The 24,211-nt window shown below is 36.4% G+C and overlaps 1 protein-coding gene across 4 annotated transcripts in view; it reads left to right on the forward strand.

Moving 5' to 3' along the window:
• Positions 1 to 24,211, forward strand: part of LOC131694114 (broad-complex core protein-like) — a 221,354-nt gene that overhangs the window by 16,723 nt on the left and 180,420 nt on the right. For all 4 annotated transcript variants that reach the window (XM_058982549.1, XM_058982557.1, XM_058982565.1 and 1 more), the window contains exon 3: positions 3,069 to 3,220. In XM_058982549.1, coding sequence (XP_058838532.1) covers positions 3,069 to 3,220 — 152 coding nt within the window. The remainder of the gene's footprint in view (positions 1 to 3,068; positions 3,221 to 24,211) is intronic.

Below are 24,211 nucleotides of genomic sequence, written 5' to 3' on the forward strand. Positions count from 1 at the left end.
ATGTCCCTAACATACTCTCGCAAATTAATGTAAATGTACCCCCTAGAAGTTTAAGATCGTGGTATTTCTTAAGACTTGACTATCAAAGTACTGAATATGGACAAAACGAACCCATGGGCGATGTGTAGTGTTTTGAATAGTGTGTACTAATTTTTTGACTTCTCTGTATCCAGTGATGTTTTTAGAAATAGGCATAAACATTAAACTTAGTGCATAAGATGTGATGTAGATAATTGTTTTGATTTATTAGAGGTATAATTAAGTCTAAAGAATTGTAATGTAACCGAATGTAATGTGAAATATTGTTCAATATGTGTATCCGAAAAGATAATTAGGTTTTTACGCGCATTTGGAGGGTGTTTTATCACGAACTTCAAATGGGCTTTTCCTCATTCTGTTTCATGTAGACCATGCCGGTCAGTTGAAAGTAATAATAATTAATTAATAATAATAAATAAATACATAATATCCGAGTTGATCTCGAAAAAACTGGGAGCTAAATGGCTCAAGGAAGCGAGTATCGGTGTCGGGGGAAATTCCTCCGTCGGGGATATATCGGTGGGAGTAGGGTGAGTTCACCATTGGAGACAATCCATGTAGATCGTCATAAGGCCGGAAGCTGAATGACTCACGGAAACTTGAGCTAAATTGCTCTAGAAATCAGCGCCTAAACGGCTCACGAGGACGAGAGATAAACGGCGACGTAATAAAGAAAGACAAGAAACGAGAGAAGAGTCGAGAGTTAAATCAAAGCTCATAGGTCGAGCCACTCCATGAACCATGCTCCGAGATAGAGCAGAAGAAAGAGGTGCGACGAAAGTACAACGATCGCCCCCACGAAGTAATACCTTATTGTAGTTCCGTGGGGAAGAAGGGCGTAAAAGATAAGGATTGTTTTTAGTGGTTTGGCACGAACGTGAGTCGTGAGTTACACACAGTGCCAATACGCTATAGGCCAGGCTTTTGAAGCTTACCATAAAAAACACACACAGACATTGTCACAAAATGGTCGAGCTGAGTCGATTGGTATATAAAACTCGTCCCGTCAGGCCTCGGACAAAATCTTGAAAGTTTGAGCGAATTTTATACATTTCTTTCATAAGAAATGTAAAACTCAAAAACATGTTTTTTGTTCGTTGAAAAACTCTTCTTTAAGACCTAGGATCTAAAAGAAAAATTACACATTCTTTAAAACCTGGAAAATAAAAAATACTCCCAACAAAATTTATCCTAAAGCTGTTCTAATTTGTGATAGGCAGTCTTAACGCTTAAAAATATGCACCACCAAGTAAGGTTCGTCGCTGTGCGAAAAATGGCTTTCCCGCATCACAACCGTAAAGAATTATCAATTGAATATAGCAAGTATATGGAAAGATGCAGTTGCGGTATTACTACATGGTAAATACGAATTTCCTGCACCGGAACTAAGGCGAAGAAACTTTAACCTCCGTGCGCTGTTTGTGGTACGGATGCGATTGAAATGATCAACCCTATTACCAAAGCACGGACTTCGATATCAATTGTATCTTACAAAGCCATGCTTCCGATGCCGCTACGGATTGGTAAAGGTATTCGAAAATGAAAATGGCCATATCGAATAATTATATATTGGAATTTTGTATACACCTACTAGATCATATTTGTAAAGGGTATTTTTCGGCTTATCAGTCGTGAATTAGACAGCGAAAACAACTATATTGTTTTTACTACTAGATCATAGATTGCTGATTATGAAAGTTTTAACATAGGTGCCCAAATATTTGAAAGGGTATATTGTAGGATAATTTCGGGAGAGATGCCGCGTCGGGTGAGATGCCACACTTTCTGTATCTCGTATATAGGGTCATTTTTATACGGTAGTATGATATTGTGAGTTTGTCTTTCGAAGAATTACAACACTGGAGATGTAAAATAGTCATTATTAACTCACAAAAATTTTATTAATGATTATGTGCGTCCAGTTGCATCACGGAGTGCCGAAAGTTTTTCAGTACCACATTAATTTTTTTTTATTGTTCGATTTTTTTTCGGTAAATCATGCATTTGTTGAATAGCTGGGACCTTTTAGAAGGCATTCTGATCATGAGCACGGTCATCCATAATTTCAGAGGAAAACGTCGTCGTGCGGCATCTCTCCCATACAATTGGGAGAGATACCGTATCAAAATTGCGGGTGAGATGCCGCACTCGATGGCGGAGGATACGTAGCTAATATGTATTTTTTTCACCTCGTAATGTCATTAAATGATCATTTGCTTCATGAATAGATTATTAATATGGTATATCCACAAACTAACGGATCTAACACAGTGACATATAGGAATATGAGTTCATTTATCTAAATATTTAAACGGGCGATATGTATATAAGTATTAGTTACTTCGGTTTATTCTTTAGAGTTCCTGGCACTAATTTTAGTAAACACATTGATTTGTAGTGATGTAAATCTTGGGATAAAAATGAAAATTTTGACGTATTGATGCTTTTTAAAATGAGTAGTACCTTTAATTAAGTTACTCCAACTTAACCGTTACACAAGGTTGCAAAAGAAAAATATTTTTAAGATGTTGAAAAAAATAGTTTCTAGAAATGGTATTACCCCATTAAGAAAAATGAAGGTGCTGGCCGATTTATAGGTGTAATCAAACTTCATGAAACTCAGCTGAAGACTCCCAATCACAAAAATATCAACGATAGCTAAAAATACTTTTGTTCACCATTGTTCTGTTTGTGATCATGGTGCGGCATCTCACCCGCACATGCGGCATCTCTCCCGCAATGACCTTTTTTTTTAAATGTTCATGGAAATTTGATGAATTTTTTTTCATGACAAAAACCATTTCACAGTATTTTTGAAACTTGTCGCAATTGATAAAAATGATTTTATCAAATATTGAATGGTTTACTCTTTTGCAGGATCGATTTTAAGAAATGTGCGGCATCTCTCCCCAAATTACCCTACAAAGATCAAAAATATTTACAAAATCACATCTCGCTATTACAGTTTAGTACGTAAGCATCATGCGAAATTCTGAATACTACATATTAAACATATTTCTACTTAACAGCTCACCTCACGAAGATGATATGGACAGCAGCATACATTCCCACACGGCTCCTCCTTTTTTAATTACACCTGGCGACAACAAACTTTTTGCGCCTCCGGGATCCTTCAATTTTTCCATGGCAGCGTTAGCAGCGGATCCAACTGCACTTGCGGGTATGTAAATTAGTTGATTTAGTTAAGTTAGTGATATAATAAATGGCCGGCCCTCTTGCTAGACATGTAACAAATTCTTTTGAGGCATTCCTTTATTCTTCGAAATATATCTTGACGGATCATTACTAATTAATCTGCGTTGTCTTGCAGTTGATATTGTTTAGTAAATGTGTTATTTTATGTTATCAGATGGTTTTAATCAATCACGGCTACTTTTTCAACAGGGTCTTTGTAAAAACTAACTACTTAACTAAACAAATCTATCGCCCAAACGGTTTGCACGAGCGATGTTCTATTTTCAGCAGTGGCGTAGCCAAGGAAGGGGGGGGGGGTGTTGAATCCCCCCCGCCCCAAAACCAAAATTAATCAGATTGAAAAAAAAAATAATTAATGCTGACTAATATAATTAGATGACGTACAAAATATTTTTAGAAGAATATTTGTCTGATTGCTACATTGAGAACCTATTGTTTTAAGCACCACGACGACTTTTGGAATATTGTGGGAAGGGAAATTTTGTAACTTATCTCTTAGCCGAGATGCCATAATTGTCAAATATCATCAATATAAAATATATATATATATATATATATATATATATATATATATATATATATATATATATATATATATATATATATATATATATATATATATATATATATATATATATATATATATATATATATATATATATATATACACTGAGTTAGATATGCCCCATTACTTGTCTGAAAAATCTCTACAAAGTGGCGTGTTTACAGAATTACAGAATTTTGACAATCTACTGAGATATAGCGAGAAACGTGCTGAGGAATTTTTAATTTTTTACTTCAAATGACTGTGTCTAGTAATTGGCTCTAATTATCTTGATGTAAAAGTTGTTTTTATATGTAAAAATATCTGAGAAACACAATGGCACAATCATTTTCAAAACAAAAATGCGCGATTTGTGAAAAACATGCAATTTAAATTTTAAACTGGAAATTTAGCATATTTGGAAACACTGTAACCAAAAATAACTATTTTTTTTAGATTCCCTCACTCATTTCCATGCAATTTAAGTTTTAAACTGGAATTTTAGTATATTTGGAAACACTGTAACCAAAAATAACTATTTTTTTAGATTCCCTCACTCATTTCCTTCAAAATGCATCTCATCGATTGTTCATAGACCAAATGAAGCCAACGATATGAATAAAAGTTAATAATTGCTGATATTTTTCTATTGAAAATTTTCCATGCACGATTATAACACGTGTAAGTGCGACTTTTGTTTACACATATAGTGAAAACTCGCAACATAGTCAACCGATCTTCGTAATATTTGAGAGATTAATACAAGAGAGATAGAATATATATATATATATATATATATATATATATATATATATATATATATATATATATATATATATATATATATATATATATATATATATATATATATATATATATATATATATATATATATATATATATATATATATATATATATATATATATATATATATATATATATATATATATATATATATATATATATATATATATATATATATATATATATATATATACATATATAAATCAATGTATATTGGTATGTATTTACGTCCGCTAACTACTTCTGAACTACAAGTCCGATTTTTATGAAATTTGACATACGTATTCCTTCCCCCGAGAAGATGTTCATGATATGGGGGGGGATTAACAGGGTCTTAAGGGGAGGGGTGAGTTAAAGAATTGTTTTTATCTCCATGTAGTATTTGACATGTATTTCTCCCACTAAGGAGGTCGCCATGGTAGGTGGGGTGGACCACAAGAGGGGGGGAGTCTAATCTATTCATTAAATGCGACGAATTCGATTTTGACATTCCTTCCACCAAGGAGATGGTCGCGGAGTGGATTTGTTCATGCTATCGGGGGGAGGTCCATCGAACAACTTTTTTTAGCTATGCATATTATTTGACATGCGTATTTCTTCCACTCAGGAGGTGGGCATAATTGTTAATATATATCAATTAATATAAACATCCCAAATTAATTGCATTTAGGTTTACCAGCACACAAATGGGAAGGCAAGAATTTGTTTGATAGCTAACTTTTACGCGAATAACAATATAATACTGATGAATTGCATGAATTCGTCGAAAATTAAATTATTTTAAATATTAAATTAAAAATTGCACTTGCATTCGATTTATCTGAAGTAGAATCAACATTGCTGGATCATTCGTAACCGAACTTTGTACCGAGAAACAAGTGCTTTTTGTTCTCTCCGGTGTGGTTTAGTTTTTTCGGTAGTACGAAGGTGCTTGCTGTGGCAGAGGCTGCAGTAAAGCATTACTAATAAACAGTCCCGCGAGTGATAATTATTACCTGCGATATCGGTGAAGGTAGTGCAGTGAAGTGCGTTACTAAACAGTTTTCTTGCCTGAAAGACGGCTTTGTTTAGACGAGCTATATCAGCTCTCGACTTTGTGAAGGTCACGCGGGTGACGGATAAAACAAACGAAGGATCAATTCACCTACCAGCTCGTCAGGAACCAACTGGTGAAGTGTTTCGTTTTTTACTTTTCTTAACGATTTTTTTTTCTTTTTATTGCTTTTGTTTTTTTTTATTTTGATTTAAGTTAAACAGTGCGGTCGAGCGTGTTGCTCCCGCAACAAAATGGAACAAACAGAAGGATCACCCTCCGAATACGAATCTTATGGGGAAGAGGAACGTATATCTGATTCGGAGACAGATAATGTTATGGTCGATCCACTTCCCCCACTTCCCCCCAATGTCTCACAGCCCCCCCCCCCCCACCGAGTCAAGGTTTACCAGGATGGATCCGCTGGTCCTTGGGTGGTATACTTTTGGCCCAAAAATAAACCGTTAAACAGCATAACTGTTGCACGGGAGCTGACAAAACGTTACTCGGCCGTAACCGAGATTAAAAAGGTTCAGTCAGATAAACTGCGCGTAGTCATTACTGACTTGAAACAGGCCAATGATATCGTTAGCAATAGCCTCTTTACGCTGGAGTATCGCGTCTACATCCCTTCTCGTGATGTGGAGATCGACGGTGTGGTAAGTGATGCGGGTCTAACTGTCGATGATCTGATGAATGATGGGGCTGGCCGCTTTAAGCACCCTAACCTTCAATCAGTTAAGATTTTGGAGTGCAAGCAATTGCACTCAAAGTCCATCGAAGATGGGAATTACTATCCATCAGACTCGTTTCGCGTAACCTTCGCCGGATCTGCACTTCCGAGCTACGTTGAAGTGGGAGGAGCTCGGCTACCTGTACGCCTGTTTGTACCGCGGGTCATGAATTGTTCCAATTGCAAGCAGCTAGGTCACACGGCCACCTACTGTAGCAACAAGCAACGGTGCGGTAAATGTGGGGAACGCCATGCGGATGATACTTGCAGTAGGCCCGCTGAGAAGTGTGTTTACTGTGGGGAGAATCCACATGCACTTTTGACATGCCCAACGTACAAACTTCGCGCGGATAAACTGAAGCGATCCGCCAAAGATCGCTCCAGACGCTCTTACGCAGAAATGCTTAAAAGAGCTGTTCCACTTATCTCCGAAAACCCATTCGCTCTCTTGCCAACTGACGATAACGCCTCTAACGACCCTTGCGAGGAGCATTCTTTGGCTCCGCTTGGAAACTCTAGGAAAAGACCTAATCAAAACTCACCTGAACTTCCTCGTAAGGGTCCTAGGTTGTCCCAAACAAGGGTACAAAATAAAAATAATTCATCAACTGGAAGTGCTGGTACAAATCCGAAGATAATACCTCCTGGTTTTGGGAAATTGAGATACAACCAGGAGTTCCCAGCACTCCCCGGGGCACCAAAAATCCCAAGTGCTCCAATTTTACAGTCAGAAACTCAACCTAAAACGGGACTCCTTAAATTTTCTGACATTGTGGACTGGATATTCACAGCTTTCAACATTACCGATCCTCTGAAAAGCTTGCTGGTTGCTATTCTACAAACAGTAAGAACATTTTTAAAACAGTTGACTGAACAATGGCCCCTCCTTACAAGCGATCGTATCCTTCGATGGCTAACTTATTAGACGGAATCAAGGATCTGATCACTGTTTTACAGTGGAACTGCAGAAGTATTATCCTCAAAATTGATTCATTAAAACACTTGCTAAATTACAATCATTGTGATGCATTTTCCCTATGTAAAACATGGCTAACTTCAACTTCCACGATTTTAACATCATCCGCTTGGATCGAGAAGACTCATATGGAGGGGTACTTTTAGGGATCAAAAAGTGCTACTCCTTCAATCGAATCAACCTCCCTTCGACGCCAGGCATTGAAGTTGTCGCTTGTGAAACAACGATCAAAGGCAAAGATCTTTGCATTGCTTCTATTTACATTCCTCCTAGGGCCATGATGGGATATCGAAGATTCTCCAACGTGAATGAACACCTTCCCTCGCCCCGCATGCTTCTTGGAGACTTTAACTCTCACGGTACGGGGTGGGGCTGTCTATACGACGATAATCGATCTTCGACAATTCAAGACCTTTGTGACAACTTCAATATGACAATTCTGAACACAGGAGAAATGACACGGATTCCTAGACCACCTGCGCAAGCAAGTGCACTGGACATATCTTTATGCTCGACATCACTACGGTTAGATTGCAAGTGTAAGGTAATATCTGATCCCCACGGTAGTGACCACTTACCAATTGTAATTGCAATCACCACTGGTTCAAGACCATCGGCACCAATCAATGTTCCCTATGACCTCACACGAAACATTGATTGGAAGAGCTACGCTGCTGAGATATCCAAAACTATCGATTCAACACAGGTACTTCCCCCGGAGGAAGAATATAAGTTTTTGTCCACCTTGATTCTCGATACCGCGATTCAAACTCAGACGAAACGAGTACCCGACGTGAACACCCAAAAACGTTCTCCCAACCCGTGATTGGACAAAGAGTGCTCAGACGTGTACGCGGAGAAAGCTGCCGCGTATAAAACCTTCCGGAACGACAGGTTAGTTGCTAGTTATCGAGTGTACGCGATATTAGAAAAGCGAATGAAAAATTTAATGAAAGCTAAGAGACGCAGTTACTGGCGCCGGTTTGTCGACGGGTTAACAAGAGAAACATCGATGAGCACTCTTTGGGGCACGGCCCGACGTATGCGAAACCGAAACAGTACTAACGAGAGCGTGGAATATTCAAACCGTTGGATATTCGATTTCGCCAAGAAGGTTTGTCCGGATTCCGCCCCGGCACAGAAAATCTACCGCGCCGCGTCACCTTATAATACCGCGAACGAAACACCGTTTACGATGGTGGAGTTCTCACTTGCTCTCTTATCATGTAGCAATAAAGCCCCGGGGCCAGATAGAATCAAATTCAACTTGTTGAAGAATCTGCCAGACTCTGTCAAAAGACGCTTGTTGAATTTATTTAATAGGTTTCTTGAGGGTAACATTGTCCCACATGAATGGAGACAGGTGAGGGTCATCGCCATCCAAAAACCAGGAAAACCAGCCTCCGACCACAATTCGTATCGTCCGATGGCATTGCTGTCCTGTATCCGGTAGTTATTCGAAAAAATGATCTTGTTTCGCCTCGATAATTGGGTCGAAACAAATGGCTTACTGTCAGATACACAATTTGGCTTCCGCAAAGGCAAAGGGACGAACGATTGCCTTGCGTTGCTCTCAACAGAAATTCAAATGGCCTATGCTAACAAAGAGCAGATGGCATCAGTATTCTTGGATATTAAGGGGGCTTTCGATTCAGTTTCGATCAACATTCTTTATGAGAAGTTGCACCAGCATGGTCTTTCGCCAATTTTAAATAACTTTTTGCTAAACCTGTTGTCTGAAAAACAAATGCATTTCTCGCATGGCGATTTATCGACATCACGATTTAGCTACATGGGCCTTCCCCAGGGCTCATGTCTAAGCCCTCTCCTCTACAATTTTTACGTGAATGACATTGACGAATGTCTTGTCAATTCCTGCACACTAAGGCAGCTTGCAGATGACGGTGTGGTCTCTATTACAGGTCCTAAAGCCGTCGACTTTCAAGGACCACTGCAAGATACCTTGGACAATTTGTCTGCTTGGGCTCTCCAGCTGGGTATCGAGTTCTCCACGGAGAAAACTGAGCTAGTCGTATTTTCTAGAAAGCGTGAACCAGCGCAACTACAGCTTCTATTAATGGATCGAACTATTGCTCAGGCTTCAACATTCAAATATCTCGGGGTATGGTTCGACTCTAAAGGTACCTGGGGATGTCACATTAGGTATCTGAAACAGAAGTGCCAACAAAGGATCAATTTTTTCCGTATAATAACTGGAACATGGTGGGGTGCCCATCCAGGAGACCTAATCAGGCTGTACCAAACAATGATATTATCAGTGTTGGAGTACGGATGTTTCTGCTTTCGCTCCGCTGCGAACATACACTTCATCAAAGTGGAGCGAATCCAGTATCGTTCCTTGCGTATTGCCTTGGGTTGCATGCACTCGACCCATACGATGAATCTCGAAGTGCTGGCGGGCGTTCTTCCGCTGAAAAATCGATTTTGGGACCTCTCATATCGATTGCTCATTCGATGCGATATTCTGAACCCATTGGTGATTGCAAATTGCGAAAGGCTTGTCGAGCTTAATTCTCAGACCCGATTCATGTCCTTGTACTTCGATTACATGGCACAGAACATCAATTCATCTACGTATAACGTCAACCGTGCTCATCTCTTAGATACTTCTGATCCAACTGTATTTTTCGATACATCCATGAAGGAAGAGATTTGTGGAATTCCGGATCATATTCGCCCACAAGTGGTCCCAAATATTTTCTATAACAAATACTATCAAGTCGACTGCGCCAAAATGTTCTACACTGACGGATCATTTCTCAACGGGTCCACAGGCTTCGGTATCTTCAACGAAAATCTTGATGCCTCATTTAAACTCAATGATCCTGCTTCAATTTACGTCGCAGAATTAGCTGCCATTCAGTATACTCTCGGGATCATTGGCACCCTGCCCTCAGACCATTACTTCATCGTTTCGGATAGTCTCAGCTCCATTGAGGCCGTCCGTGCGGCGAAGCCTGGAAAGCACTCACCGTATTTCCTGGGGAAAATACGGGAATATCTGAGTGCTTTATCTGAAAAATCTTACCAGATTACCTAGGTTTGGGTCCCGTCACATTGTTCTATTGCGGGCAATGAGAAGGCGGACTCTTTAGCCAAGGTGGGCGCATTAGAAGACGACACTTACGAAAGACCAATTTGCTTCAACGAATTTTTCAGTATCTCTCGTCAGAGGACGCTCGATAGTTGGCAAACCTCATGGAGCAATGGGCATCTAGGACGGTGGCTACATTCCATTATCCTGAAGGTATCAACGAATGCTTGGTTTAAGGGGTTGGGTGTGAACCGGGACTTTATTCGTACGATGTCAAGGATCATGTCCAACCATTACTCGTTTGACGCGCATCTCCATCGTATGGGGTTTGCTGAAAGTAATCATTGTGTTTGTGAGAACCGCTATCACGACATCGAGCATGTTGTTTGGCTGTGCGCAGAGTACTGTGTTGCCAGGTCCCAACTAATAGATTCCCTTCGGGCCCGAGGTAGATCACCCTATGTGCCAGTCCGGGACGTCCTGGCAAGCCGTGACCACCCCTATATTTCTATATCTTTTTGAAAACTATTGATGTCCAAGTTTTATACATTTTCCCCTCTCTCATTCACAGTAGAAGCTCACCAACCTATCCCTGTATTTACAATATGGCATTGCTTCACGAGTCTTCGGTGCATACCCTTCTTGATAACCGTCTACCCAGAACATCATGACATACCTCACATGCAGATGATATAGAGAACATCATGACAGCATCAGAGTGCCAATAATTATCCGAAATATCGACCCTCCCCTCGCCCCTGCGATTACAGGCTGGAAACTACAACACTACAAAAAAGTGTGCATATCCGGCACAATGATCAATCAGCAAACGACGATGTCAATTACACAATATGTATCCCACTTCCTACCTTTTTCCTTTACTTACATAAGAGGGGAGCAAGCCGCCCCTAAATACGGCTTTCCCTTCCCCCACTAACATGTGGCATGTAATTAAAAAAAATGAATTATCGGCCTCGTTAAGCTAAAGCATTTGGGCCTAAATAAACGTATTTTAGATAAAAAAAAAACATTGCTGGATGGTGGACGAACAGCTCTGCCCTAAAATAGCCACTAAATCTTGCAATTACGGAAAACGCTATTTACAATATCAAGCACTATTCGGGTATGAGCAAAATGCTGAAAGAATGCAACACTGTTATATAGGACGAATTAACGATGACACATAAAAGAAACCAATCGAATATTTGGTGGCGCGAACTGCGATCTTCATGAAATTTTGCCCGTTGATGAAATCAATTCTTGCTTCTTTAATAGGTCGTCGCTGTTGTGCTATCTTATGACAATCGCCATTTTGGGGTAAACTGAGTCAGATATGCCACATTACTTGTCTGAAAAATTTCTACAAAGTGGCGTTTACAGAATTTTGACAATCTACTGAGATATAGCGAGAAACGTGCTGAGGAATTTTTAATTTTTTACTTCAAATGACTGTGTCTAGTGATTGGCTCTAATTATCTTGATGTAAAAGATGTTTTTATATGTAAAACTATCTGAGAAACACAATGGCACAATCATTTTCAAAACAAAAATGCACGATTTGTGGAAAACATGCAATTTAAGTTTTGAACTGGAAATGTAGCATATTTGGCAACACTGTAACCAAAAATAACTATTTTTTCTAGATTCCCTCACTCATTTCCTTCAAAATGCATCACATCGATTGTTCATAGACCAAATGAAGCCAACGATATGAATAAAAGTTAATAATTGCTGATTTTTTTCTATTGAAAATTTTCCATGCACGATTATAACACGTGTGAGTGCGACTTTTGTTTACATTTATAGTGAAAACTCGCAACATAGTCAACCGATCTTCGTAATATTTGAGAGATTAATACAGAATAGATAGAAGCATCAATTGCCTTTTTTGAATTGTTTGTACAATTTCTAAGTTTCAAGATATTCAATCTCAAACTTTAAAAACCGTTTTTCTCGAAATATGCTAAATGGCGCTTGTCATACACTGAAAAAAAACCAAACGTTAATCCTATTTGCTTCAAACCACTTAAAATCCATATCAAGAAGAAATGCTATCAAGCGCACACATACCTTCTATGTGTCAACTGTATACACTATGTATGCACACACATAAGTTATATGTGCGTATTGTTATAGAATGAGGTTTTATGTGCCTTATAGTTATGAAATGTGAATGTAAGATTAATATTTCTAATAAATACACACATTAGCTTTATGTGCCAGCAAATAGTGTTTATCTGCCTCCGCTAATTGCAAAAATCTATGTGTAAAATCAATAGGTATAATGTTTAAATTTTTACATTTCCTATAAAAGAAATGTATAGAATTCGCTCAAACTTTCAAGATTTTTCCGAGGCCCGGAGGGCTGAGTCTTATATACCAATTGACTCAGCTCGACGATTTGAGACAATGTCTCTCTCTCTGTGTGTGTGTGTGTGTGTGTGTGTGTGTGTGTGTGTGTGTGTGTGTGTGTGTGTGTGTATGTAACGGACAAATTCTCATTCGTGTTTCTCAGCAATGGCTGAACCGATCTTATCCAAACCAATTTTAAATGAAAGAACTAAAAAACAGTATGAACGCTATTAATTTGTTTTACATTTCTTATAAAAGAAATGTATAGAATTCGCTCAAACTTTCAAGATTTTTTCCGAGGCCCGGAGGGCCGAGTCTTATATACCAATCGACTCAGCTCGACGATTTGGGACAATGTCTGTGTGTGTGTGTCTGTGTGTGTGTATGTAACGGACAAATTCTCATTCGTGTTTCTCAGCAATGGCTGAACCGATCTTATCCAAATCAATTTTAAATGAAAGAACTAAAAAACAGTATGAACGCTATTAATTTGTTTTTGATTCTGATGTTTAGTTTCCAAGATATGAATGTTTGAATGCTTAAAAATGGCCTTATTTGCAGTTTTTTTTAAATTACCTGCCAAAATTGAAAATATAGATATCTTATAAAAGAAATGTATAGAATTCGCTCAATCTTTCAAGATTTTTCCGAGGCCCGGAGGGCTGAGTCTTATATACCAATTGACTCAGCTCGACGATTTGAGACAATGTCTCTCTCTCTCTCTCTCTCTCTCTCTCTCTCTCTCTCTCTCTCTCTCTCTCTCTCTCTCTCTCTCTCTCTGTGTGTGTGTGTGTGTGTGTATGTAACGGACAAATTCTCATTCGTGTTTCTCAGCAATGGCTGAACCGATCTTATCCAAACCAATTTTAAATGAAAGAACTAAAAAACAGTATGAACGCTATTAATTTGTTTTACATTTCTTATAAAAGAAATGTATAGAATTCGCTCAAACTTTCAAGATTTTTTCCGAGGCCCGGAGGGCCGAGTCTTATATACCAATCGACTCAGCTCGACGATTTGGGACAATGTCTGTGTGTGTGTGTCTGTGTGTGTGTATGTAACGGACAAATTCTCATTCGTGTTTCTCAGCAATGGCTGAACCGATCTTATCCAAATCAATTTTAAATGAAAGAACTAAAAAACAGTATGAACGCTATTAATTTGTTTTTGATTCTGATGTTTAGTTTCCAAGATATGAATGTTTGAATGCTTAAAAATGGCCTTATTTGCAGTTTTTTTAAAATTACCTGCCAAAATTGAAAATATAGATTCACAATTTATATGTTTTTAGACAGCTTTAACGAATACCTTTCGAAAAAGCTATAGATTGTTGAAATCGGACTATTATCAAAAGAGATATTAAACATTAAATGCGGACGTAAGATTTTTATCATTTCCCATTGCCAGAAATATGACCAAAACATGTAATCTATTATTAACGCCAAAACGGCTTATTTTAGGTCAATAGTATCTTCGGAGAATATAATGGAGGCAATATGCTCTTTCTTTTGGTATTGTGCTTTTGCTGATTAATCACCCTATGAGTGAGAAATTTTCACAAATTTTCTTGGAAGTGATTATATCGAATTGATGTCTTCAGCAAATTTGTTGTCTTACTTTTGCGAATAACTTTACTGAAAACTTCAAATATCTATTTTGAATACTTTAAAAGTTATGGCTTGTTGTTTGTGGATTACTCTTTGTCGCCTATTTATTGTTCAATATAGTAATAATCCATTGAAATAAGCCAAACATTATATCGATAAAACGAATTTTGTATTTCATTTTTCTATCTACAACCGCTAGAAATAATCACCGAACACTTCCAAGTTGTCTGGAAGGAACTTGATAACTTATCAGTGGAAAAATGTTCATTTGTGCGAACCTTCTGACTGCAATTTTTCTAACTTATAACCATCGGATCGATCTGAAACATATCGGAAAATGAAAGCGAAATAAATAACTCCAAGCAACGGCATAGCCAAGAGAAGGTTTTGGGGTTTAACACCATACAACCCCCCCCCCCCCCACCACACCCAAAATTGACTGACTGATTTAATTCAATATTACAATAACAATTATCTGATCCGTAGTTTGATAACCTGTTGTTGTAAACATCATGAGGACTTTTGATAAATTGTCGGAATGGGGTCCTCCTGATATGTAACTGATCTACTGGTCTTGATTTCTCAGTTGTCTAATAGCATCAATATCAAATTTCTGCCTGAAAACATTCCAATAGAAAATTCTAGAGTTCTGTAATCAATCATAATCCTCAGATTTCTTTTCAAATTGAGCTAGTTTTTGTAGAGATGTACTGTAATAAGGGTCTTTATTTAATAGGAAGCGAAGTTAAAATTGATTTAATGTCTATGAAACATAGAACTGCTCACCAAAAAAAATGCATAACTTTCAACATTTGCTAAAAATGTTTTTGTCTTTCTCATTCACTCTAAAATTCGTCAATCTAATCCCGACCCGGAGGGCCAAGCGTCATATGCCAATCGACTGAGTTCGTCGAGATCGGAAAATGTCTGTGTGTATGTGTGTGTGTATGTGGAAAAAATGTGACCTCTGTTTCTCAGAGATGGCTGGACCAATTTGCACTAAGTTAGTCTCAAATGAAAGGTACAACCTTCCCATCGGCTGCTATTGAATTTTTTTATTGATTGGACTTCCGGTTCCGGAGTTACGAGTTGAAGAGTGCAATCACACAGCAAATTCCCATATAAATTGAAATGAAAAATTTTCAAAATCAAATTTGTATTTTTGATGCCAAATGACTTTAAAATGCATGAAACATTGAGATGTTTGACAAAAATTGACTTTTTTAGACTTTGGTACATTTTTGTCTTTCTCATATAGAAAGGTTATGCAATCACTCTAAAAATCTTCAATCATACCGGCCCGAGGGAGGCATGCAGTGAGGGACTGCTACCTTAAAATTAAAACTAGTTTAAAATTTCTTAACAAGTTGAAAAATTTCGGCAGGACCTGGACCTCATGGAGAAAGGTGCATGATCCGCCGCTGGTTTCAAGCGATGTTTCAGTATCACATAGTATCTCAAGATCGTGGCTGTCGATCCATTGTATGTATGTGCAAATCGTACTGAACATGTAATATTCATTTCCACCATTGTATTGAACATAACCAGCCATGGAATCGTAGTCTGGACAAATGAGACAAGCACAATTGCACCATTAGGTGGATTAAAACAGCTTTTTATTTTGGGAATGCGTCGAGTTGAGACGAAACGTAATATGATTAATAACGAGGATAACACTTTCCGAATGTAGAGAGAAATTTATGAAAAATGACGATTTCCATTCGACTCTAGCAGTTCCTGATCGATTTTGATGAGCATTTGATTTTTGTTATATGACCATTTATACGTATAGGTCTAATGTTTAAAAACAGTAATTTAAGGTCAAGATAGCATCATTTTGAAACCGCCAATTTCGGAGGTTTAGTATCTTCGATGAGTTTTACAAACGTTAAACAGCGCATCATTTGATAAAATAATTTTGACGGTATATCGTCCAAGAAGTATTTATGGTGAATTTTCTCAGGTTAATATTCATGACTACAATAAAGTCTCAACAAATTCGCTAAAGACACGAACTCTGTTACTATTACTGAAAAATTAATTCTGCATAATTTTTAAAAACTTCAAAAATTACGGTTTCGGAATTATGCCGTTTGGACAGTATGATCGATTTTCACCAAACCCCCACCAAACCGAATTTCTGGCTACGCCGCTGATTTCAAGTAAGTAGAAACAAAGTCGTTCTACACTCGTTCACAAGAAACTTCTTCGAATTCTGAATATCTATTAAAATACATTGCAAATCCGATTTTATCAGCCAAATATGAACATATGTTTGATGGGCTCTAGCAGACGAACAAGACTGAATTCGAGTAAATCCTTTCTTGAGCATGTTTTCCTTATCATGAAGATGGATATATGCAAAAATAAAAAGTTCATCATAATCAGAAATAGTTATCAGACTACATCAAGGGACGGGAAGAATATTTTAACAGCTTCAGTTTATTATAAAGAAAAAAATTGCCCGATTTAGTCAATGTCCCCATTTTGTCAGCCTAAAATACACCATGAGATTGATAAAAATGGGTCTTTATTGTATGTATTATTCACTGTGTTTCACATTAATAGATATATTTCATTTTTGGGGATATTTTATTGCATCGAACTACAACAATTTTTAGGTAGCTTTCAAGGGGTTATTTTATAGACTTCTTCCAAAATTTGGCGAACCTATTCCAATTCGTATACTAATTAATTGGTATACTTGAGGGTTTATACGTTGCAGATAGAGAAAATACTGAAATTTTCAGTTTTTTTCCTACACAATATTACGAAAGCTTATTAATACATTTTCCTAATAAGTTTGTGAAAATTATAAACTATTTGAAATTTTTTAATAGTTTAATTTTTTATTTAACCGTGATTTTTTTAATAAATAGTGACCATCGTTTCACAACGTAGTCTATTTTTCATGGCTTGCGGTGAGCACGATCTCTCGAATTGCTGAACTGAAAATTATGGAATAGAAATTAATTTTTAGTATTCTTTACAGATTAAACTCGCCGCGCAGCTCTGAATTATACCCGCTGGTGCCCTAAGACGATTTCGCTAGATTTTCAGAGCACTGTGCACCCAGTGTATTGACGCAAGTGACGAAAGGTTATCGAAAAGTTTCATGAAAATGAAAATTCCAGTAATGATGATGATATTCCCAAACGGTTCGTTTTCGAGAGGTTTTTATTTGTTCTTTGACATTAGGATTAGTGATAATAATTCAAATCAAGGATACTACTGGGAAGTCATCTTTAGAAAAAGTCGATGTCGAAGTAAAATTTGGAACTATGCACGCATGCACTTCACAGATAGCGTGATATCAGGAGCTGCGATTTCATTTCAACGCTTTTTTGTGAAAAGGGCGATACTTACAAATGTAAACATATGGCTTTTTCATACATGCGAATAACGGCTTTGAAACGCAACAAATTAACCTAAAAATTTGGATTCTACGATATTGCTTTCTTAAACTACAGCAAAAAATACAACGGGCGAAACTGTATTTTTGTTTGTTTATTTAAAGTTTCGCCCTCCACGCTCCATGCAAACAAACAGGGCGATACATTTTTTGCTGGCAGTTTAGAGGCGAAACCGTTTTTTTTCGTATTTTTTTAGGATTATCAAGCTGATACCAGCTGTAAATAGTAACAATGATCGCTATTGAAAAAACACGGACGAAATCGGTGGTGTAGAACGGTAGTTATTGTAAAAAACCGTAAGGGCGATACTTCAATGCTGATAGGTGGGACCGAAAAAGTAAACAATCGCCAAAGGGGCGATACTATCATTTTGTCAATTTCAATAGCAAAAACAAATTTTAATTTAATATTTTCAAATACTTTATGAAGTTTTGGGTTTCGATCACTGAATCATGTAATCTAGGATGTAAAAGCACAATAGTTCTTTAATATGAAATAAAACCAAGTCTGGAAATATTCACTGTTGATTTTCTTTGAATGGTATCACTGCTAGTATCGCCCTTTTCAAGGAAAAGCGTTGATTTCTTAGTTCTCAGTCGCGTTGGAAATTTGAGTAAAGTATAAACTTCAAATCGATTAAAAAAAAATTCGATTTTTTTGGCTCAGTACAATATATAACCCCTTTAGGAAAATTCAGTTTTCCCACCACAATTTAGATATTTTATTAACAGAGCATTAACAATAGTTCGTTGGTATGTGTATTTTATGGGCCATTTTTTCGCTTTCCCATTGATTTGGTTTGAGATTTCTAGCACTGATGTTGTCCTATACTGATTTGAGCGATTCTCTGAGTCCTGCCACTATCCCATGTAGTATGTGTTATCAAAAACATCGCGAAGCATCAAGTTCTAAATGTTCTCAAACGATATAATATCCGAAGAGAGTGATAAGAGTTATAAGAAATGTCTCATCACACTGTTAGGTGGATTAAAAGCGTTTTTGATTCTGATGTTTAGTTTCCAAGATATGAATGTTTGAATGCGTAAAAATGGCGTTTTTCGCAGTTTTTTTTTTAAATTATCTGCCGAAATTGGCAGTATAGATTAACAATTTATATGTTTTTAGACAGCTTTAACGAATACCTTTCGAACAAGCTATAGATTGTTGAAATCGGACTATTAACAAAAGAGATATTTAACATTAAATGCGGACGAAAGATTTTTATCATTTCCCATTGCCAGAAATATGACCAAAAACATCTAATCTATTATTAACGCCAAAACGGCTTATTTTAGGTCACCCGGAGAACCGAGTGTCATATGCCAATCGACTGTGTTCGTCGATATAGGAAAATGTCTGTGTGTGTATGTATGTGTGTATGTGGAAAAAAATGTGACCTCTGTTTCTCAGAGATGGCTGGACCAATTTGCACAAAGTTAGTCTCAAATGAAAGGTACAACCTTCCCAACGGCTGCTATTGATTTTTTTATTGATTGGACTTCCGGTTCCGGAGTTACGAGTTGAAGAGTGCAATCACACAGCAAATTCCCGTATGAACCGCATTGAAAAATTTTCAAAATCAAATTTGTATTTTTGATGCCAAATGACTTTAAAATGCATGAAACATTGAGATGTTTGAAAAAAATTGACTTCTTTGGACTTTGTACATTTTTGCCTTTCTCATATAGAAAGGTTATGTAATCACTCCAAAAATCGTCAATCATACCGGCCCTGAGGGAGTATGCAGTTAGGGGTTGCTACTTTAAAATTAAAACTAGTTTAAAATTTCTTAACAAGTTGAAAAATTTCGGCAGGACTTGGACCTCCCGGATCTTTCTCCATGCTCCGCCGCTGGTTTCAAGCGATATTTCAGTATCACATAGTGTCTCAAAATCGTGGCTATCGATCCATTGCATGTATGTGCAAATCGTACTGAACATGTAATATTTATTTCCACCATTGTATTAAACATAACCAGCCATGGAATCGTAGTCTGGACCAATGAGAAAAGCACAATTACACCACTAGGTGGATTAAAACAGGTTTTATTTTGGGAATGCGTCGAGTTGAGACGAAACGTAATATGATTAATAACGAGGATAACACTTTCCGAATGTAGAGAGAAATTTATGAAAAATGACGATTTCCATTCGATTCTAGCAGGTTCTGATCGATTTTGATGATCAATTGATTTTTGTTGTATGACCAATTATATGTATAGGTCAAATATTTAAAAAAATTAAGGTCAAGAAAGCATCATTTTGAAACCGCCAATTTCGGAGGTTTAGTATCTTCGATGAGTTTTACAAACGTTAAACAGCGCATCATTTGATAAAATAATTTTGACGGTATATCGTCCAAGAAGTATTTATGGTGAATTTTATCAGGTTAATATTCATGACTACAATAAAGTTTCAACAAATTCGCTAAAGACACGAACTCTGTTACTGTTTTCTGAAAAATTAATTCTGCATAATTTTAAAACTTCAAAAATTACGGTTTCGGAAATATGCCGTTTGGACAGTATGATCGATTTTCACCAAACCGAATTTCTGGCTACGCCGCTGATTTCAAGTAAGTAGAAACAAAGTCGTTCTACACTCGTTCACAAGAAACTTCTTCGAATTCTGAATATCTATTAAAATACATTGCAAATCCGATTTTATCAGCCAAATATGAACATATGTTTGATGGGCTCTAGCAGACGAACAAGACTGAATTCGAGTAAATCCTTTCTTGAGCATGTTTTCCTTTTAATGAATGTGGATATATGCAAAAATAAAAAGTTCATCATAATCAGAAATAGTTATCAGACTACATCAAGGGACGGGAAGAATATTTTAACAGCTTCAGTTTATTATAAAGAAAAAAAATTGCCCGATTTAGTCAATGTCCCCATTTTGTCAGCCTAAAATACACCATGAGACTGATAAAAATGGGTCTTTATTGAATGTATTATTCACTGTATTTCACATTAATAGGTACATTTCATTTTTGGAGATTTTTTTATTGCATCGAACTACAACAATTTTTAGGTAGTTTTCAAGGGGTTATTTTATAGACTTCTTCCAAAATTTGGCGAACCTATTCCAATTCGTATACTAATTAATTGGTATACTTAAGGGTTTATATGTTGCAGATAGAGAAAATACTGAAATTTTCAGCTTTTTTCCTACACAATATAACGAAAGCTTATTAAACATTTTTCCTAATAAGTTTGTGAAAATTATAAACTATTTGAAATTTTTTAATAGTTTTATTTTTTTATTTAACCGTGATTTTTTAATAAATAGTGACCACCGCTTCACAACGTAGTCTATTTTTCATGGCTTGCGGTGAGCACGATCTCTCGAATTGCTGAACTAAAAATTATGGAATAGAAATTAATTTTTAGTATTCTTTACAGACCCGCTGGTGCCCTAAGACGATTTCGCTAGATTTTCAGAGCACTGTGCACCCAGTGAATTAATTAAGTTTTGGGTTTCGATCACTGAATCATGCAATCTAGGATGTAAAAAAACACAATAGTTCTTAAATAGGAAATAAAACCAAGTATGGAAATATTCACTGTTGATTTTCTTTGAATGGTATCACTGCTAGTATCGCCCTTTTCAAGAAAAAGCTTTGATTTCTTAGTTCTCAGTCGCGTTGGAAATTTGAATAAAGTATAAACTTTAAATCGATTCAAAAAAATTTTCGATTTTTTTGGCTCAGTACAATATATAACCCCTTTAGGAAAATTCAGTTTTCCCACCACAAGGCATTGGTTGAGGAACTTAGTTATTTTATTAACAGAGCATTAGCAATAATTCGTTTGTATGTCTATTTTATGGGCCATTTTTTCGCTTTCCCATTGATTTGGTTTGAGATTTCTAGTACTGATGTTGTCCTATGCTGATTTGAGCGATTCTCTGAGTCCTGCCACTATCCCATGTAGTATGTGTTATCAAAAACATCGCGAAGCATCAAGTTCTAAATGTTCTCAAACGATATAATATCCGAAGAGAGTGATAAGAGTTATAAGAAATGTCTCATCACACTGTTAGGTGGATTAAAAACGTTTTTCAGTGTAAGATAGCACAACAGCGACGAGCTATCATTGATGAAAAAAATTTCGCCCCCAAAAATTTTTGTTTTTGCTCGCCGAGTCTAATGCAAGTCAGTAATGCAAGATTTGTACAATATTTTTTCTAAATTTTCACCGGAAAATATTGAAAATTAAGTGAGTTGCAGTGAATCTTCAGGAGACATGCGATGTACACCATAACTCAAAATCTGCTGAACCAAATTGTTTGAAATTTTGCACAGTTCTTCTTCACATCATTACACCATTAATTATTATTTGTACAATAACAATATAGATGATTTTTTATCGAAAATCGCATTTTAGCTTCAGAATACTACGAAAATTCAAATTTCAAGAAAATCTTCGATCAATTCCTGAGATTGTATAGAAGAACTGTGCAAAACATGGAAACGATTTGTCGGATATATTTTGAGTTATGAGTATCCTCTGGAGGTTCGCTGTCACTGGCCCAACTTTTAGTATTTTGATATGATATTTGAAGAAATATTATTCAATTGTGCAATGATTATAGGGAAAGTAAATAAATATACTAACAATCTCTGTATCGCCAAAACTTTTTTAATGTGCAATTTCTGCGAACTAACCTTACTAACGCCCCCATTAACACTCTTCCTTCGTATCATTGGGGATATGTTTCGAACACAAAACTTTCCACTAATATGTGCATTCTTTTATTGAATGATTCTTATAGTCACCATCGCAGGTCAATTGGTTGGAGTTAAGTCAGACCGGACTAAGTCGCAAAATCATAAAAATAAAATGACACTGGATAAAGAATTTCTTCAGCTACATTTAACTTTTACTGGATTTGAAATGTGTTATAGTAAGCAGGAGTTATGGCAAAAATTATTTTCAAATTATAAAGTAAAGGATGCTGCGATTCAAAACTAAAACTCATTTTGGTCGAAATCAATGCAATGTCACTTAGTCCGGTCTGATTTAACACCGACTAATTCGTTATGAAAATGTTGGATATATGAATTGGGAAAATGTTAATTGATGCAACAACAAATTGCACCAGATTTATACATGATTTTGTAAATAATACGATCCGTTGAAGAATTGATCGATTGCGTATATTGACTTCAATTGCATCCAAAATGTCGATGTAAATTCGATTACCCATATATTTGTATGAATTATCCTGTTGAATTCTTTAATTCGTTCGATTCACCAGGCTTTCCACCTCAAGTGTTGCAATTGAAACATTGTGTGCCTATTATTTTAGCTACTGTGGAACATTGACCACTACGACTGTGCTTTGGTTGAAAAATTTCATTTAAGCGACCATTTTAACTAGAAAATAGAAAGGAGCAGATGTACTGCTACCACGAATTCGAATGATACCAACGGATTTCACACGATTCTGTATAGGGTTCGTCGCGGTGCGGATGTGGGCGGTAAATGGATTGTCCGCACCGCAACCGCAATGAAATAATAAAACCGCACCGCTTGCTGCAACCGCACTTCATTTACCGCACCGCACCGCGCGGTAATGCGGTAAATGCGGTAAAATTTTTATATTTTTAAAAATAGTGTTGAAAAACTGTACATTTGTGTAACCATATATAATAAAATGTTATTCTTATTCACACGAAATTTAACTTTAAGAGATTTTAATGTTTATGAAAAAAATCAACTTTTGCATTTTCATTTAATAAAATTCCGTACATTTTAAGGCAAACATTATACATTCAAAAACGTTCTACTGCAGTAATAGGAAAACTTTTATTTTAGCAACCCTTCAGTTAATTGAAAAATGTGGAATAAAAATGTAATAAGAAATAAGGTTGCATTTTTTTTCTTTAAATTTTCATATTTTCAATGTTTTTGACATATCAAAATGAAATGAATGATTTAGTACGTAGTAAACCACCTTTCATTCTTAAAGGAATTTCACAAAAAAAATTAAAGTCGAAATACCAGTACTTCTATATAGTAGCGCATAAATTCCAATACAGTGAAATAAAAACATATTGTATTAATTAATAAGAACGACGCCATATTTGGCGAAAAAAAATGCTCTGTACATTACATCTAATCAGGAGTCCTGTCTCAACCGGCACAGAATTATTGAACATTAGAAAAACTGCAAAAAATGTATGATTTGTAGCATACAGCAGAAATGATTTTTAAAAATAGGGGGTTTTACGGACAAAATATCCCAAAACTCTAGCTTCCGCGTTCTTTAAGAAACAGATGTATTATCATTCAAAAACTAAGATTGCTCCCTTTAAAAATGAATGAAGTGTAATTTTCTAAAGGCTAGTTCGAACGTTCTAGCATTTAATATATTTTCCTCTAATATTTTCCCAAAGAGCCAATGGCAAAAACTTCAATTGAAGTGAACG

This window comes from Topomyia yanbarensis, chromosome 1 (assembly GCF_030247195.1).
Source record: "Topomyia yanbarensis strain Yona2022 chromosome 1, ASM3024719v1, whole genome shotgun sequence".
NCBI lineage: Eukaryota > Metazoa > Arthropoda > Insecta > Diptera > Culicidae > Topomyia > Topomyia yanbarensis.